The sequence below is a fragment of the Emys orbicularis genome, chromosome 7, assembly GCF_028017835.1.
Source record: "Emys orbicularis isolate rEmyOrb1 chromosome 7, rEmyOrb1.hap1, whole genome shotgun sequence".
Taxonomy (NCBI): Eukaryota; Metazoa; Chordata; order Testudines; family Emydidae; genus Emys; species Emys orbicularis.
In genome coordinates this window covers 44,097,648-44,115,647 of record NC_088689.1, presented here as the reverse complement: position 1 = coordinate 44,115,647, position 18,000 = coordinate 44,097,648, and the positions used below count along the sequence as shown (strand labels likewise).

The following is an 18,000-nucleotide window of genomic DNA, read 5'->3' as shown; positions in this document are numbered from 1 at the left end:
AGTACCTACTGCTTTGGTTCTCCCCACTGCCAGCTTCTGAGCTCCATTTAGTTTCAAAGGGTGGCCACGTTATAATCCATCTAGATAGAGCTCCTGGATGTTACTGCATTCCCCCTGCTGTCCACTGGAGAATCAGGAAGCACCTCGCTAGGATGAGGAGTGCATGGCAAACGCAAGCCTTATAAACGAGGGTGTGTTACGTGTCAGCAGGGGACAGTGGCCCCTTTCCAGCTTCCCCAGCTGTTCTTGTGCTCAGGTTTTTCTTTTTTCAGTCTAACCATATGTTTCCGTTCGGAAACCCAGCGATGAGAGATCTTACGTGATCCAGAAGGCCCTCCTTTCCTCCAGCAAACTGATGGATCTGTTTGTGAGGGTCTCTTGGTTGCTGGCCAGTTTGTAGCCAAACAGACTCATGGCTGGGCCGCAGACACTCTGCACCACTTGGGCCAACTTGAAGGGGATGCTGAAGCGCCACTTCTCGAACTGCTCTGAGGAGTTCTTCTGGGTGGAGTAGATGCCATTGCTGTCCTGAGGCGCCTGGGTGTTCTTCTGGATCCATTCCTCCACCTGTGGGGTGAGGCTGATGCCAGCAAACCTGTACATCTCCTTGGCATTTTGGAGAGGTGACCTGGCAATATCCTCATAGCGGATCAGCATGTAGCGGCCCCGCAGCCACGCTGGCTGCCTCAGGCCAAGTTCAGCCGAGAGGCGGATGCTCTCGCAGTTCCCCCGCAGCCTCTGCACCTCATCCTCGTTGAGGGGAGCTGCTCCTTCTGAAGCCCATTTCTTCCAGGTTTCATACTTGCCCGAGAAGGCCACAATGCGAGAGGCCAGCACCGCCCGGGGGTCCCGCACCAGATGGATGATCCTCATGTCTAGGCGAGGGTCTTCGACCAGGGGTCGTAAGAACTCCAGCTGCCGAATTCGCACTGTCTTGAGTGCCATGTGATTCTTGCGCAGGCAGGCTTCTGCAGCGAGGGTAATGTTGAGGGGGCCACAGCGGCGGTTCTTGCAGTGGTACTTCTCAAAGACCTTCTTGACGAAAGGGGTGCAAACAGGGTCCTCGCACAGGGAGCGGCTTGAGCCCCGCCGGAACATATATGGGGTCAGATGGTCCTCAGGGAGAGGGGTGATGAAGTTCTCCAGGATGTAGAGGTCACAGAGCAACAGCTGCTTCAAGACATCTCGGTAGACGAGGGCCGATCCCACCGCGTTTGCTCCGCCTGGCTCGAATGACACTGTCCTCTCGATGTGCCACAATGGCTCGAAGAGATAGAAAATGTTGCCCTGTTGGTTGAAGAACTCTCCCACAAAGGAGGAACCTGTGCGGGTGGTGGCCATCAGGAGCACATGTCTCCGGGGTCCCTGTGCCACAGCAGTCTCCCTGGTCCCTCCCAGCTGCAGGGTGACATTCTGAAGCCGGCTCTTGAGCTGAGAGAAGGCAGAGTCCAGCTCGCTGAGGGACAAGAGGGACTCATTTTCTGACAGCACTAGGCCAGGGTCTGTGCTGTTGACCTCCATCAGAGATTGTGGGGCTTGCTTCAGCTTGTCTGATACCCTGCAAACAAAGAGAACAAAACCACAAACAATGAGGCAGTGGTTAAAAAGGGGGACATTTAGATTTTCACCTCTAAGCACCTGAGTTTGTCTTATTTCACCTGAGGCCTAACGAGTTCAGTAGTTTCAATTTACTCCCTTGTGCCCCTCTGTCCATATTGCAAAGCCAACACAGACTGGCACAACTGGCAGTCTCTTCAGGGGAGGTCCAGTTTTGGAGTAGCAGTAAGCTGCAGGTCGAGATTAATGGGCAGTGGCGGGGCTGTAAGGGAACCCAGGAGTAGAACAGCAGGACATGCTGCAGGTCAGGACTGAGGTGCTTTTGGTGTAAATGCTTAAGGGACGTTTGCACAGCATATGTCCACTCTATTCATCCTTTGTTTTCTCAATTGCTAACATTTATCAGCTTTTAAAAAAGAAAAGCCCTAGGGCAGGTCTACACTGGAAACTTACATCGGCATAGCAACATCTCTCCAGGGTGGGAAAAATCCACACCTCTGAAAGACAAAGGCCTTGGCTACACTCGGGACTTCCCAGCGCTGCCGCGGCAGCGCTGCGAAGCGCGAGTGTAGTCGCGCCGCCAGCGCTGTGAGAGCTCTCTCGCAGCGCTGTATGTACTCCACCTCTCCGAGGGGAATAGCTTGCAGCGCGGCAAGCGAGTGTGCAGCGCTGCAGGCTCTGATTACACTGGCGCTTTACAGCGCTGTACTCGCTGCGCTCGGGGGGGGGGGGGCGTTTTCACACCCCTGAGCGCAGCAAGTTGCAGCGCTGTACAGCGCCAGTGTAGCCAAGGCCGTAGTTAAGCTGACCGTAACCCAGTATAGACAGCACTGTGGCCAGAAAAAGTCTTCCGTTGACCTAGCTACTGCCTCTCAGGGAAGTGAATTAACTACAGTGAAGGGAGAACTCTCCTGTCACTATAGTGAGTGTTTGCACTGAAACGCTGCTGCAGCTGCACCACTGCAGGTGTGCCACAGTAGCATTTTAAGTGTAAACATAGCCTACATAAAAACCCTCTTCATTCCCTCGGTATGGGCAAGTTGGCAGCTTCAGCTAGATACTTTGGCATCTCCTCACTTGTCATAGCCTACCTAGCTATGATCTTCTATGATGCCCATCTCCTGTGTATTTGTCCTGGGGGTCACTGGAGATAACCAGGAAACTAAGGCATAAAAAAGTTTGGTTGATGGGGCAGGCTGTTTACTGAAAGAGAGGAAAAAACTGGAGGAACCAACGCTAAGCACTGCTGGGAAGAAGGTCTTTCACTGTAGGCAGTTGTAGTGACTGACTGGGATTGTAATGGAAAGAAGGTGATAGGCATTAATGGGCTTCACGTTCCGTGAGGGAGAAATGTATCTAGTTGTACATGGCCAGAAAGCAGAAAGGTGAGGTGAAGGCTACATCAAGGATGAAGAGAAATCCCCTCCCAATATAGCAAGAGCTTGCTTTCCCTTTTTTCCTACCTTGATATGATATTGTTTTCCTTCTCGATAATGACAAGAGCTACAACAAACACCAGGAGAATGGCATACTTGCTCTTCATTCTCAGGCAGTGCCGCAGATCCCGGATATCCTGGGGTAAAGTGTGTCCTTTATCCATGGGGAGAGACTGGGGAGTCCAAGGTTTTACCTCAAAGTCTCTCCCCCTCCAAGGAGAATAAAGGAGCACCTCCCCAGCTCCTTGTGCTCTGCAGCTATATAGAAGGCATTGCCCAGTTTTAATACTTCTTGATCAGACAGGTGACACCCTTGCCCTGCACAGAGAGAGAAAAGGGCAAGTGTTAGTGCTGGGAATGAGAAGATTGGTTGCCTGGAATAAACCAATTTAAGAACTTAACTATTGAAGGGTCAGCATCTTTCATATGGTGGATGCTTTAGTTAGATTTCAAGAGTTACACAAAATGCTGACCCAGGGAAATCTCCATTGAGATTGATCCCCCACCCAATCAGGGTGATATTTTTCTCCAGTATCTGCTCAGAGGCTTTAATAGGACTGCACCATACAAACAGAAAGCACTTTTCCTCCCTCTCACCCGCTGCTGACTCGGACAGTCAATAAAGCATCTCTTTCCTCTCTCAGGAATTAAAGAGCGAGAGAGCAGGGCTCTACATCAAGGGCCTGGTCATGATCCCATTGCACTATAAGAATAGGATTTCAAGTAACACTGATTATAATTGGCAATTCTCAATTTAAATCAAAACTCACTCCTGCCAAGCCCACAAATGCTACCCACTGCAGTCAAAAATAGTCTCTCACTCCTCCCCAAGGCAGTAAAGCATCCCTAATGTTGTCTGTCTCTGTTTACAGTAGACTGTGTGCTCCTCAGGACTGCAACTGTGGGCTTAATTCTGGTCTTACACTTGTGTAAATCAGGAGCAATTCCACTGAAGTCTCTGACCTCACACTAGTTTCACCCCAGTTCATTATCAGGCCAATATGTCATCTTCTGTGTCTTGCAGAGCCTTAAGCAAACGGTCAGTGCTTATGAATAATGATAAAATGTAATATATTTTAGATAGTCAAGAGGGGCACAGGATTCATATTCACTTCTCTAGAAGCTTTGCCTGGCATCAAGCTGTCAATTCAAAGACACGGCCTTTTGCTATTAGAGTTCTTGTCCTCACTTTCATCTCTCCTGCCCTGACTGTTTCTCAGTAGTTTTAAATAGAAGTAGGACTAGCTGGCTCAGGTGACTGAGGATCACCTGGGGGCAAATTTGGATCAGGTCAGTAATGTCAGAAATCACTGCACCAGCGCAGCTGCTTAGCTTTTCTGGATATCAACTGGCAGTCTCCCATCGGTAAGCTGGGGGTCTGCATCAAAAACCCACCAACACAACTTGCACTAAGTAGCATGCTTCCAGACAGTCTCAGCAGAGGAGCCAAGGATTCTGAATAATTCACCCCCCATAGCCACTCTCTCAGCCCCAAACACAGGCCTTTCAGGTCAGGTTTGCGGCACATTGTTCAACCCATGTGTGACAGCTTGCACTACTGTGACTATGCAGTGCCTCTAGCTATGACACCTTTCCTGAGAAACATCAAGTCCTTCCAGTGCAACTGTAATGCTTGTTCCCAGTGGATTTACTTTACTTTCGCAGTTGGGCATTTATCAAATGCAGCCGTAGGGGATCCTCATCTTTTCCCTATAGGGACTGGCCTTTCTCTAAACACAGACCTTAAATGCAAGGGGCCAAATTAACCCCTGCTGTATCTTCACTGAATTGTAAGGATGGATGGGCTGAAGTACTCTACACATCTCACATAGATAGATAGAAAGCAGAGGTCAGGGAAATGAAAAGCATCTCTGGGCCTCAGATCTGGGGAAGCAGAGACAGCATTGCAGTGCACCGATAATGCTTCCTGTCACCTGACGATGACTGTCATACTGCAGTAAGAGAGGAAGGTGGGGAGGGGGATTCCCCTAGTTATAAGTGAATCAAAAATGTCAAGATTTGATGTTTTGGAAACATACTCCTCTGTTTAGTCCCTGGAGAGAACTGCTCCAACAACCAGGAAAACATCTGCTGCTCTCAACATCTGGAGAGCTGGTGTTAAGGGCCTGTAAACAATTTCCTTCTCCTGGATGAACAAAATTTCAACTAACAATGAGAGCAATAAAAACGCAAGGGGCCTCCTTCTCTTTATAACCTCCATCCTGCTTGGGAGGAACAGCTGTTGAGAGCATCCACCAACCTCTGCCCCTCATATCTCCGTTCCCAAAATAAATCTTGTGAGAAACCCCCTGCTGTACTTCCCCTCTGGCAGCATCCCTCCCCTGCCCCCATCAGAGTCTCAGTTCCCAGAACTGAATACAACCACCTACATTTTACAAGCACAGCTTTCCACCCCACCAGCTGTTCAATTGCTGTGCCCTACAGGTAGGGTGACCAGATGTCCCTATTTTATAGGGACAGTCCCGATATTTGGGGCTTATTTTTATATGGGCTCCTATTACCCCCCACCCACCGTCCTGATTTTTCACACTTGCTATCTGGTCACCCTACCTACAGGCTTCCTTGTGAATCACTAATGAAGGGCTGGAAAAGGGGGGCAGGATGACACAAAAGGGGAATCCCAGAATGGAACAGACAAAGGAAGGCAGCCCTGTTCTCCTTCATCCTGCCAATGGACAACAGCCATTGCTCACTCTGATTTGTTGGAACAGTTCCAGATCCAACAAATTCTGTGTTCGAGTAAAGGCCCTGTTCCCTTCACACTTGCCTGCCAGGACTAGCCCTGGGAAAGAGAGAGCACCTGAAAGTGCCATCTCTTGACAGGCTTGGTGCAAATGGAATTCCTGTTACATTAGTCACCATTCCAGCCTGATGCTGTTTTATGCTCAAGCCCCAGCCTGGGGGCAATATATTTTTGGAGGGGAGTTTTACAGATTTTCAACTATTAAAAGGAAACAAGTGTGGAGAATCGAAGTTTTCTGTTCTATCCTTCTCTCTTGATATCCTAGAACACAAACAGCATTCTCATTTCCCAAGAAATTTCACCAGTTCTTTGCCTGTTGTATAGACAAGTTCCGTTTGGGTTTTTATTTTTTCTAAGTGATAATTTAAAAATGCTTTTTTGCTAATTTAGAACTCAGTACCTGTACAGGGGTCGTAATTCGTACACATGTCCAAATTTATACTGTTTTGACTGGAGCTGTGTATGACTTCTCTCTGTTACCAAGACTTCAGATACCTTTTCTATGGCTTCAGTTCAACAGAACTCTGCCTAGGCTCACCAAGAGATTTGTGAGACGCAGCAAACTTTTCAGTGAATGCTGGCCCAAGCACTGGTTTAGTAATGAAACCACCACACTTGGCAGATTTGGCTTGGGTTTGTGTTTCAGTACAAACGTGTGCGCAGCTCCAATTGTGATTCCAAGCTACAGATCCATATGATCACAAGTATGAAGTTACACAGTACATGGTTCCTGCTTTGGATTAAAAGTACTTCTTAAAAAGTTATACACAAATGCTGTGGACACAGCATGTTCATCCCCTGGGGACAAGGCATATTGTAGGGTAGGCCTAACACATGTGTTTATCTTGCAAGTCATAGCCATGTGCTTAGCAGATTTAAAGGAGACTTTTTCTTAACTAATGGCAGCTTCTTGTTTTGGTGATATTAATATAACAATTGTCATACAGTGTTTTTCCATTTTAATTATGTGGAAGCCATCTAATATTTTCTTATGCCCGAGATTATGCTGTTCCCCAAATGTTCCTAATGGTATTGTCACATTTAAAAAAGGCAAATATCCAGGCAAGCTGTGAACTGTCCAGTCTCTCATATGGCTTAGTCAACCCCCATTTAAGTCAATGGGAGTCTTGCCATTGACATGAATAGCAGTTAAATCTTTGCAGTGCAGTGTTGTCCTGCACTCAGGCCATTTGACAAGGAACCAGGAACTTCTGCATGTTAATCTTGGCTCTGACCATGATTCCATTTGTTGCCATGGGCAAGTCACTTAACCTTGCTGCCTCCGTTTTCTCAACTGCAAAATGGGGATAATAATTCTTAGCTACCACAAAGGAGAGTTTAGATTACACTATATTTGTAAACCACTTTGAAGATGAAAGGCACTACATGATGTAGGTGCAAAGTATCCTTATTACGAGAACGTGAGGAAGAAGGAGTAAAGTTAGTCTTGTGATTAAGGCATGGGACTGGAATGCAGGAGATCAAAATTCAGTTCCTTGCTTTCCCACAGACTTCCTATGTGACCTGGGTAAGTCACATAATCACTCTATGCCTCAGTTCATCAGTAAATGGGGATAATACCGCCCTGTCTTACAATGTAACCTCCCCATTCATTGATGTCTGTGAGGTGCTCAGATACTACAGGGATGAGGGCAATGTAAGTTCCTATATGGATAGTTAAGGGCAATTATCATTTACAGACATGATCCTCCTGCATCAATAAAACAGACTGCTCCGCTCTTTAGAACTGGCACCTTAGGCCTGGTCTACACTGGGGGGGATCAACCTAAGATATGCAACTTCAGCTACGAGAATAGTGTAGCTGAAGTCGAAGTATCTTAGGTCGATTTACCTCGCGTCCTCATGGCGCGGGGTCGACTGATGCCGCTCCCCCGTCGACTCCGCTTCTGCCTCTCGCCGCGGTGGAGTACAGGAGTAAACGGCAGAGTGATCGGGGATCGATTTATCATGTCTACACTAGATGCGATAAATCGATCCCCGATAAATTGATCACTACCCACCGATCTGGCAGGTAGTGTAGACGTACCCTAAGGCCTTGGCTACACTGGCGCTGTACAGCGCTGCAACTTGCTGCGCTCAGGGGTGTGAAAACGCCCTCCCCCCCGAGCGCAGCGAGTGCAGCGCTGTAAAGCGCCAGTGTAATCAGCACCTGCAGCGCTGCACGCTCGCTCGCAGCGCTGCAAGCTATTCCCCTCGGAGACTACACTCGCGCTTCACAGCGCTGCTGCGGCAGCGCTGTGAATTCTCAAGTGTAGCCAAGGCCTTAGTTACAGTTTCTTTGCAGTTCCCTGATGTGTGCTTTCAGATCTAATCCACCCTCTTTTTGTCTTTGCTTGTACATTGTCTGTCAGTGTGAATACAGGACAGTTAGGGTGAGCATCTCAGTCACCAAATCAACCTAGAGCATCCTGGGGCATTTTCTCCTTGGCTTTTGTTTGCATAAAAGTGTTTGGAGGTGTCTGATTTGTTATTTGCACTCAGTCTCTCTCCATTAGGTGAGAGCAGGAGAGACTCGTGAAGAGCACAGCCCAGAAATATGCATTTGTGTCACTGTCCCTACAGAGGAGATTATGAAACTGATACTTGGGAAGATCACACACACTGCTTTGTGGAGACTCTGCTTTGTCCTGCTACACAACTGCACAGAACAGGGAGCCCCCTGCAATTACAGTGTCACAAAGACTTTTGTTTTGCTGTTGGACTTAAATCATTTTCTCTCTTTTCTTTTTTTTTTATATGGGTGCCTGTTTCCACAGTACAAACTGTCTGTCAGCAACACTCTTTCAATTTCCCACTAGTTAGAGCACAGCCACTCCCCCCCACCCCCCCCCGGGCTATAGATTTCTGTCAGTTTCTCATTGTGTGGCTATGATGATACACCTCAGTCACAGGAAACGTTTCTATTTGAGTAGTGTCTAAGAGCAAAGGCACTTAGTTTTTTGCAGCAGCTTTGGTTGTGGTGGAGGAGGGGTATAGAGAGATTAAAATATCTCAGTACATTTTATTTGATACTGTTTTTCACACAGTATTTTTATTCCCCTTTTCTACTCCATCAACAAATAATTAATAAAATAATTATTGACAGTACACGGAAAAACCATTGCCCCTCTATGTACTGGGGGTAAACGTCACCTAGATTTATTTTTTTTAATTTTTTTGGCTTGATTCTCCATTGCCCTGCATCTTGTGCAGTTGTTCACACCAGTGCAATATAAATGAAAAGTGGATATAAAATGTTGCCATATTGGAATGGTTGGTATTTTGCATCCACCTATGCACTGGTGTAAATGCCTGCACTGAGCAACTGAGAATCACACCCTCAGTGTTTAAAACTAAAAGACAAGGAGTAAGTGTGTCAGGGACAGAGAGTGGAACAGTTTGCCTAAGAGAGTCAATCCTTAGCCATCTTTAAATAAAAGTTAGATATGTTTGTTGAAGAAAATGACACATAGACTCATAGACTTTAAGGTCAGAAGGGACTATTCACGATCATCTAGTCTGACCTCCTGCACATCGCCACAGAACCTGACCCACCCACTCCTGTAATAGACTCACAACCTCTGACTGAGTTACTGAAGTCCTCAAATCATGGTTTAAAGACTTCAAGTTACAGCGAATCCACCATTTACACTTGTTTAAACCTGCAAGTGACCCACGCCCCATGCTAGAGAGGAAGGCAAAAAACCTTACATATGTTCTGAGGCAGGGGGTTGCAGCAGATAATAAAAGAAATTCCTTCTGACCATTCCAGCTATGATTCTGTGAGGTTCAAATCATTTCATTTCAATTATTTTTTCAAACGAACTACACCTCTACCTCGATATAACGCGACCTGATATAACACAAATTCTGATATAACGTGGTAAAGCAGTGCTCCGGGGGGGGAAAAGGGGGGAGCTGCACACTCCGGCGGATCAAAGCAAGTTCGATATAACGCGGTTTCACCTATAACACGGTAAGATTTTTTGGCTCCCGAGGACAGTGTTATATCGACGTAGAGGTGTATATATTAACTAAAATGGCAAGGAGGCTGGGTTATAATGGTAGCACATTTTCTATAATGAAGACATTTTTCAGTCTGTTTGGATTCTGTAAACTGTTTTTGGTAACACTCATAGAATCATAGGGTTGGAAGGGACCTCAGGAGGTCATCTAGTCTAACCCCCTGCTCAAAGCAGGACCAATCCCCAGACAGATTTTTACCCCAGTTCCCTAAATGGCCCCCTCAAGGATTGAACTCACAACCCTGGGTTTAGGAGGCCAATGCTCAAACCACTGAGCTATCCCTCCCCCCTCGCTTGTCTGGAATTTATTCCCAAACCTACAGAAAGTTTATCGCTCTCTATTAATCTGATAGAATTTAACAGAGAATTACATCCCTGCTATAAAATTATACAGGATGGTTTAAAAACCTATGGGAAGGATATTGTTCTCTATTAAAGTTTATATTGCATTATTGATTTTTATGCCTATTAAATTCTATAGCCCTTTTCAGTAAGGACTGAACGTGGGCTGAGATAGGGCCAAGTTTGGTTTATTTAAAAGCTGAAGGGTCTGGTTGTAAATGACTGAAATTCTGGTGTAAGGCACCTGATTACTAATGCATAGTTATTTCTGCTACAGCTAGTAAGTGAATGCTACACTTGCTATTACAGCATCTCAGGAGCTGTGCTCTAGTTATGAGTGCAATGGCACTTCCATTCTAAATCCCATCTTTCCAGTCACCTACAACTTTCTCAGAAACTTATCTTTAGGCTGAAAAATTGCTAATGTTTAAAGCAGCCTTGTCTGCCCCTTCCCACACTGGACCCTGATTGTCATTAGAGGCCGGACACTGCCTTTCCCCTCCTGGATGCTACTCTGATTTCCTGGCCCAGGTATAATCAGAACTGCACTATTCCAGCCTCTGCCTCAACCATCAAGCAGCGATAGGGCTGGGAAATTCATTTTCAATCTAAAATAAAGGTATTGATTAAAAAAAAAAAAACACCTGGGTGTTAGCCTTGAGGCTCCTCCATATTCTGCTAAGCATGACTTTCAATGAGAACCAACTTTTAGCCTTCCAACTAGTCTCCTGGCCTGTGATGATGACATAACCAACTCCAGTAGTGAAAGAGCCTGTTGTACAGAACATAAGCAAGGATACAGAGTTCTAATTGCTGTGAAAACCATGGCTCTGACTACTCTGGCTATTGTGCTACTAAGTGTACGTCTACACTACCCGCCGAATCGGCGGGTAGTGATCGATCTATCGGGAATCGATTTATCGTGTCTAGTGTAGATGCGATAAATCGATCCCCGATCTCTCTGCCTTCGACTTCTGTACTCCACCGCGACGAGAGGAGGAAGCAGAGTCGACGGGGGAGCGGTGGCAGTTGACCCTGCACTGTGAGGACGCGAGGTAAGTCGACCTAAGATCCGTCGAATTCAGCTACGCTATTCTCGTAGCTGAAGTTGCGTATCTTAGGTCGATCCCTCCCACTAGTGTAGACCAGGCCTAAGATCTCAACCTTAATGCTGCAGTAACAGTTTTGTGCATGCACTCCCAGGCTGAGCTTTTGCTGTTGGTAACATGACACAGCTTGGCCCTAGAACAAACATCTAGAAAGTAGCACAGAGACATCAAATTCAGTAGTCTCTTTTGGCAACTTGCGTCTCAGAGACAATGTTACACACAACAGCCATGAATACAAAGTAATTTAAAAAGCAAAAGAGAGAGACTGAAATGTTACGTTTCTTATTTCAGATCTTCACTCGTACAACATGCTCTGTGTTGCCCTGTGTTCTGCTCTTTATCACAGAAAAATAGAGAGCAAGTTTCCTTAGTGCCCCAGCTCTCTCTCTCTCTCATGCACACACACCCCTTTTCAATACTCTCCAGGTTCACTCAAAATATCTAATGAATCAATAAAAATATTGTCCTTCCTTAATCCTAACACTGACCTGGTAAACAGCTTATTGCAAGAGATCAACCAAAAAGACTAGAAAAGTGTGCCAGTCACTCTTTGCTTTGACTACGCTGATTTTCAGAGGGAAGTGTTTTGTGACAGAGAGAGGTGGGGGAAGGCTCAGAGGACAGTGGCTTGTAGATTCAATTGTCCACTTGTAGCATGAGAAATTCAGGGATATGTTAGCATAAAGATCAAATCCCCACCAGTGGAGGCTGGAGAGAATACTAGAACTGAATGAACATGGAAACTCAATTTCCCTCTAATGCAGGGAGAGAGGCTAGTTAACATCCCATGTGTCAGGGTTGAAATGAGGACAAATTTAAGGTGAGACAGGTTGTTCATGGTGAGTTTGATTTTAATTAACTCTGGCCTTCTGCTTTGCTTCAGAGGAACAGCTCTAAGGATGGAACAAAAAACAAACCAGCAAGAGTGTTTTGCTTCTTTCCATTCACAATATTGCCAGAACATGTCTAACATGGGTAGCATATAAGAAGTCTAAACCAGGTAACATATCAAAAGTGCCATGGCTAGAAGATGAATTCCAAACTCAGGTCTCCTTCTAAATCAGAGTGATAACAAATATCTTACTCAGCTTGGGAATGCAATAGCTGTGGTTAGCTGGGAAGTTTGCAAGTCAAAAGTGAAGTACTGAGCTCTAGAGAGCGGAGAACATATCATGAGGAAATTAGCTACCCCTCACCTTGCCAAAGCTTTTAAACTGGACTAGCCTCTCTGCCCCCACATCCTTCTGGCCCGGTCTGTTGCTCCAGGGCAGGGTTTCACAGAAAAGCAGCCTCCCTGACCTCTGTCTCACCACAGGCCTCCTTTTAAAAGTCATATTTCTGTTTATGAGCTTTACTATGGATCGTTAAAAGTCTGCAGCGGCTCACAAAGCAACATGATCTGCAGTTTAATTTGAGGCTCTGCTTGAGGATGTGCCTCCAAACAGCTTTTCTCCTAGAAAAAAGAGAAAGTCAAGGGCAAGTGACCAGACAGAACCTTCCCTAGGCCGTTGTTCCTCTGACTGTATTTTAAAATATTTGGATGCAAAGAGGAGTGGCAGCTGAAAAAATTCCCAGTTTTGTCAGCAGTTCTGTGTCCAGAAATAGGCAAATTCCAGCATTGACTCTGAGAATCCCTCGTGTCTTTTCATTGTCCTAGCCAGGAACCCCACAATTCAATAGTTATCCTCTGCTGTGGTCAGAGGAGATACATTCTCCATGTTCATTCAGCTCCGCTCATGTTGCTCCTCCAATAGCCCTGAACTATAACTGTTCCTTTCTGGGAGGAGTCTGCACACAGATTCCCCAGTTCCTTTTCACGGCTCCACCAATGTATCACCACCAACATGCCCAGAAGGAGATACTGTATCTCTGCACTCCCCTGATTAACCATGCTTCTCTGTATCACAATCTGACCCTTTTGAAGAGATGCAGATGAAATGCCAGGATACGGCAGTTGCCAGGAGGGACAAAGCTAAGTCTCAGCTGACAATCAAGACAGTCTGTGAAGCAAAATAGCAATTGTTGCAAAAGAATGAGGAATTGATTTATCAGGCAGGACTTCAGCAATACAGAGTAAAGTCATACAGTGTGTCAATCTAACACATATCCAAGAAGTTATTTACAGAGTCCAGTTTCTATGACTACAAAACCCCATGAAATCTATATCTATATAAGTAGATCTAAGTGACACTCTTGCAGCTTGATGTCACAAACTGCAACAGAGCAACAAATTGTTTCAGAAAAGGATGTCATAATTAGCACATCATGTAGTTCTAAACAGTATTCTACATGAGAATCAGAAATTCTAGAAATGGGAAAGACCATCTATTTCATCCCTTTCCAAGGCAGGATTTCTCCCTATTGTACTTGTAGTGCTCTGTTCAGTCTGGTTTCAAATGCCCTAAGCAACAGGTCTTTCCTAAGGATATTAATAGTTACTAATTTCAGTCACTCTGCTGCAGCAAAATATCCCCTCCCACCCCAGAGGCAGGTGGAGTTCACTGATGCTTTTTCTGGTTTGTAAAGTGCTTTGGGATCCCTGATATTAAAAGTGCTACATATGTGTGCAGTGTTAGTTTTTATAAATCATCTTCAAATATCTCCAGATTTAGCACTCTTTCTCAAGAGGGAGAGGGTAGATTGAGGGGAAGGGAAGGGAAAGATGTGTAGATGAGCAAATAAACATAAATACACTAAGATACCATATTATATAAACGGTGGGATTTTCTAGTGCTCCTAACTCCCTTAGGTGCTTAAGTCCCAATGATTTGAAATGGGACTTGCACTCCCATTACATGTTTGAAAAACTTCCCTTAACTTCTCTAAATAAAAAACAAATTACATTTTTCTTTCTGTGTCTGTTTTTTGTTTGCATCAAAATATTATAAACAAGGTTACACACACAAACTGAATATAACACGTGGCTTCAATTTCATCTCAAGGTTCCAATGATTTGAGCTTTACCCTTGTGGTTTATATTGTCACCACTGATGAAATAGTGCAATTGGATATAAGTTATTCCCATTATCTAGTAGGGGAAGGGCCAAGCCTGTATGATAGTTATTGTTTGGCTGTGTCCTGCAGCAGAATGTGAACTAAAAAACTCTGCTAGACGTTGCATCAGGCCAGAAAACTCTTGTACTTGGTCTTAAAGCCAAAAAATACATTTCTGGTGTTGTATATCAGCTGTCACTCACTATATACCCTTCCTGTTGTCAAGGAGAAACAACAGAGAAAGAAAACAATGCAGAGAACAAAGAGCAAAGGGTCAGATGGAGAGGGATGTAAGAAGAGAGCTAAGACTGACTTAGGCCTTGTCTATACTGCCACTTTACAGAGCTGAAACTTTCTCGCTCGGGGTGTGAAAAAACACCCCTCCCCCCGAGCACTGCAAGTTTCAGCGCTGTAAAGCTCACCAGCATGGCTCCCAGCACTGGTGAGCTACTCCCCTCGTGGGGGTCGTTTTTTACCAGCTCTCCCAGCGCTGGTGCCGTGACTACACAGCCACGTTAAAGCACTGCCGTTGGTAGTGAAGACATACCCTTAGGTAAGGGACAGTGCAAAAGAGCTATTCCTAGAAGACAGCAATATTTTTTTAAGGTCACAAAAAAGGCAACAGAAAGACAGATATGTTTTGAGCTGCTGCAGAAAGAACAAAGGTTCATTCACCAATTGCAATTCTCCAGAACAGTGGAGATTCCTTGTTCTCCGCAGAAGAACCTTCAAAGACAGACATGAGGATTTACTGTGTTAGAGGCTTGGTTCAGCATGAGTGAAGTCAATGGAAGATTTCCCACTGAACTGAATAGAAAGCAGGAGCAGGTCCCTACTCAGTAATGAAGAAGTAAACAGCAAACTCAGGATGGTAAGCAGAACAAAACAAAAACACAGATGCTTTCCTCTCAAAATAAAGTCAGTGGTGGAAAAGCCCTTTGTAACATAAGAAAATTCACATAATAATAGTCAGTCTGCATTTTAGTCAAAAGAAAAAGATTTGCATAGCAAGTGAGATTAGAAGTTCCCCCTTCTGAGAGGCAACTTTTCTCAAACCAGATACGTGATGCCTGGTAAAGCATTTGTTTTCCATTGTGCAAAAGGATTGTCTACTAAATAACTTTGGGGAATGCAAATTACTATTTTTGTGGACATTTTTCCGCCCTGGTCCAACAAGTTTCGCCCCCATCCTTTTCCCATCACTGTTCAGTTCTATGCACAAGGCATAATATACTGTGTAAGCAGAGCCAAGTAACTGTCTTTCTACCCAGACCCAAAACCATTCTCTTCTCGTGCCAGTGTAAAACCGGCATACTCCACCAAAGTCACTGGTGCAGGTGAAAGGAGAATTGAGCCCTTTGATTCCCAACCCATTCCTTGCTTTCTGTTTCTCTTTAAATAGCTGTCACTCGTGACTGAAAGGCGCAAAATCAATCAACGAATCAGTGTCATCATGAACTGATGCTCTAATGCCATGGAAAGTCTGGCTGTTCCAAAGAAAGGAGTAGTGCACACAATGTATTTTGTAACCTTTGGGAAAATTGACTGATGGGTATTCTGTAACTACCAGAACTGCACAGATTGTTGTTACTGGGTTTAAAGTTTATATTTACATACAGACTTCTGAATATCAATTGGCTCAGAGGGAGTTGCTTGCTTATATTATGCTAAGATTAGTGTAAAAACAAAACTGCTATAAGTGGAGGATCCGTGTACTGCAATTGTAGTTTTACACATTGCAATGCATGGGAACAATTCAGGATTTTTGCTATGCATCAGAGCTATAACTGGGTTTAGTGTATTTCAGTTAAAGAATGAGCTTGGCAAAAATATATTTAGCTTTATACACACATATTTTGGAGATATTCTGGGAGATTTGAAGATTTGACAAAGATGTGTATATGTGTGCAAAGTTTTATACTATCACTGACAAAGGAACTATTTCCATTGGTGGTAAAAGTCCATTAATTCAATTACTTTTGTTTGAAGTGCAAACCTGCCCTTGTGGCTCTAATTCTTAGGATATAGACACCCGATATAGGCACAAGATCTCCATATACCCAAATGATTTATGGAAATCACATTCTAGTTTTCAAACGTAAGACTACAGCACAACTACCCAATAATAAATCCACAAATCTTGGCCAAGTGTGATACATGGCCCTTTCAAGAAACACTTCATTTAAGAGCTGCAGCAGAAACAACTATATGCAGTTATTTCACTTTGGGTCGTACTAGTCAATTGAACACAACTGAATCCAAAGGTTGTTAGAGTACTTCCACTTCCTGGCTCCATGTGTATAAAGCATCCTATTGAGAAGCTCAGTGTATGTCTGCCACTTGGTTTCTGAAATTTTGGTTGCTTTACCTTTGGAGTGATCAGTAGTGAAAGAATCATGCATCAGTTTGTATATTTAAAGCTTTTGTTAGTTTAATTTGTCAGCAAACCATTCAGAGAGAATGTGTGTTTGGGACAGATGCCTTTTGGTTTACTAGACTCTAGGGTTGCCACCAGTCAGTTTCAGCCAGACAGTAAAACTTTCAATGTTCTGCTCAGTGTCTAAGTGATGACAGAACTTGTCAGAATATTTGAGCAACTAAAAAAGGAATAAAATATACAAAACCTCTCTAAATAACCCCTCAACTCCATTTCTGCTCCTAAATTTAGTAAGGCTTAAAAATCTCTTTTGAGCCTCTGATTTCTTTGTTGTGAGAGAAATTTTGTTTTCCCTTCCATTAGGTTATTAAAAATAAAAATAGCTCATTGTGGAGTTAAGGAGCCCAGTGCAGTCAAGAACCAGGGCAAAAGTGCACTGTGCTTTATTCCTTCTGTCTTTCTCATGTAGGGTTGGGTGGGCAGGCCAAAGGGCAGCATGGGGAGCATCACATCAGTTGAGCTGAGCAAATACAAAAGCATTTTTTGCAAATAGTTGCTCAAATAATCAAATTTGCTGTGACTGTGTTTATGGTACTTTTTTGTTTGCTTGTGGAGGATATTGCTGCAAATGCGTTTATTGGCAAAGAATTCACTGTTTTTGTGGGCATTCTAAGAGTATATGGGAGATTATTTAAAGAAAATGAATTTCAAACCCATAATCACAGATATCTGCACCAGAAACTTGATTCTAAGCGTCAAACTCATCCACTCAGGGAACTGAACATTACTATAAATCCTGGGTGGCCAGTCAAAACTAATTAACGATGCTTCAACTTCTGATACTCACAGCAAACTCCTTGCAAATAAGGCACAGCCAAAAATTATTCCCTGAAATTATTCAGTGAATTATTTCAAATAATGACTATGTTTGAGAAAACTGATCTATTCACAGACAAGTTCCAAACTGAAAAAGAGGCAACAATAATTAAATTATTTGCTACAAAATATGCACGCAGTTCTATCCATCAGGTTGAAGATTATGCTGATACCCCAGAAAAGGAATGAGTCGTCAGGTATTGTGGGGGAGAAAAGTTATGTAGACTATTGCCCCCTCGCTTTAACTGTACAGAGAAATTTGAGATAGTTGATGATCAGACAGAACAGGAAGCAGTGCTGTGCCTCAGGACCAACGTCACTTCACTCTAGAATGGAACTGCTGACCCTCTCATTTTCTGTATATGCAGCAAAAGAAATTTTTGAAACTCGAGCCATTCCAGACACACACAGAGCTTGTTTTCAGGAAGAAATCTCCACTCTCAACCCCTCAGTTACACAGCCATCCAAGTGCATTATGGTTTGTGCCTGACCCTGAAACATCAGATGCCCACCACTTCTG

General features: G+C 44.3%; 1 protein-coding gene across 1 annotated transcript; it reads right to left on the bottom strand.

Moving 5' to 3' along the window:
* Window positions 1-285: 285 nt before the first annotated feature.
* Window positions 286-3,157, bottom strand: CHST3 (carbohydrate sulfotransferase 3). Its single transcript, XM_065408501.1, has 2 exons — window positions 3,021-3,157; window positions 286-1,558 (listed from the first exon to the last, which is right to left on the bottom strand). The coding sequence occupies exons 1-2, from the start codon at window positions 3,155-3,157 to the stop codon at window positions 316-318; spliced, it is 1,380 nt and encodes a 459-aa protein (XP_065264573.1). The 3' UTR covers window positions 286-315.
* Window positions 3,158-18,000: the final 14,843 nt, after the last annotated feature.

Excerpts from the sequence above, each read along its gene's own strand:
- CHST3 (XM_065408501.1), bottom strand. The coding sequence starts at position 3,157 with ATGGATAAAGGACACACTTTACCCCAGGATATCCGGGATCTGCGGCAC. Across the intron at positions 1,559-3,020 it reads GAAAACAATATCATATCAAG|GGTATCAGACAAGCTGAAGC; the intron begins GTAGGAAAAAAG and ends CTTTGTTTGCAG.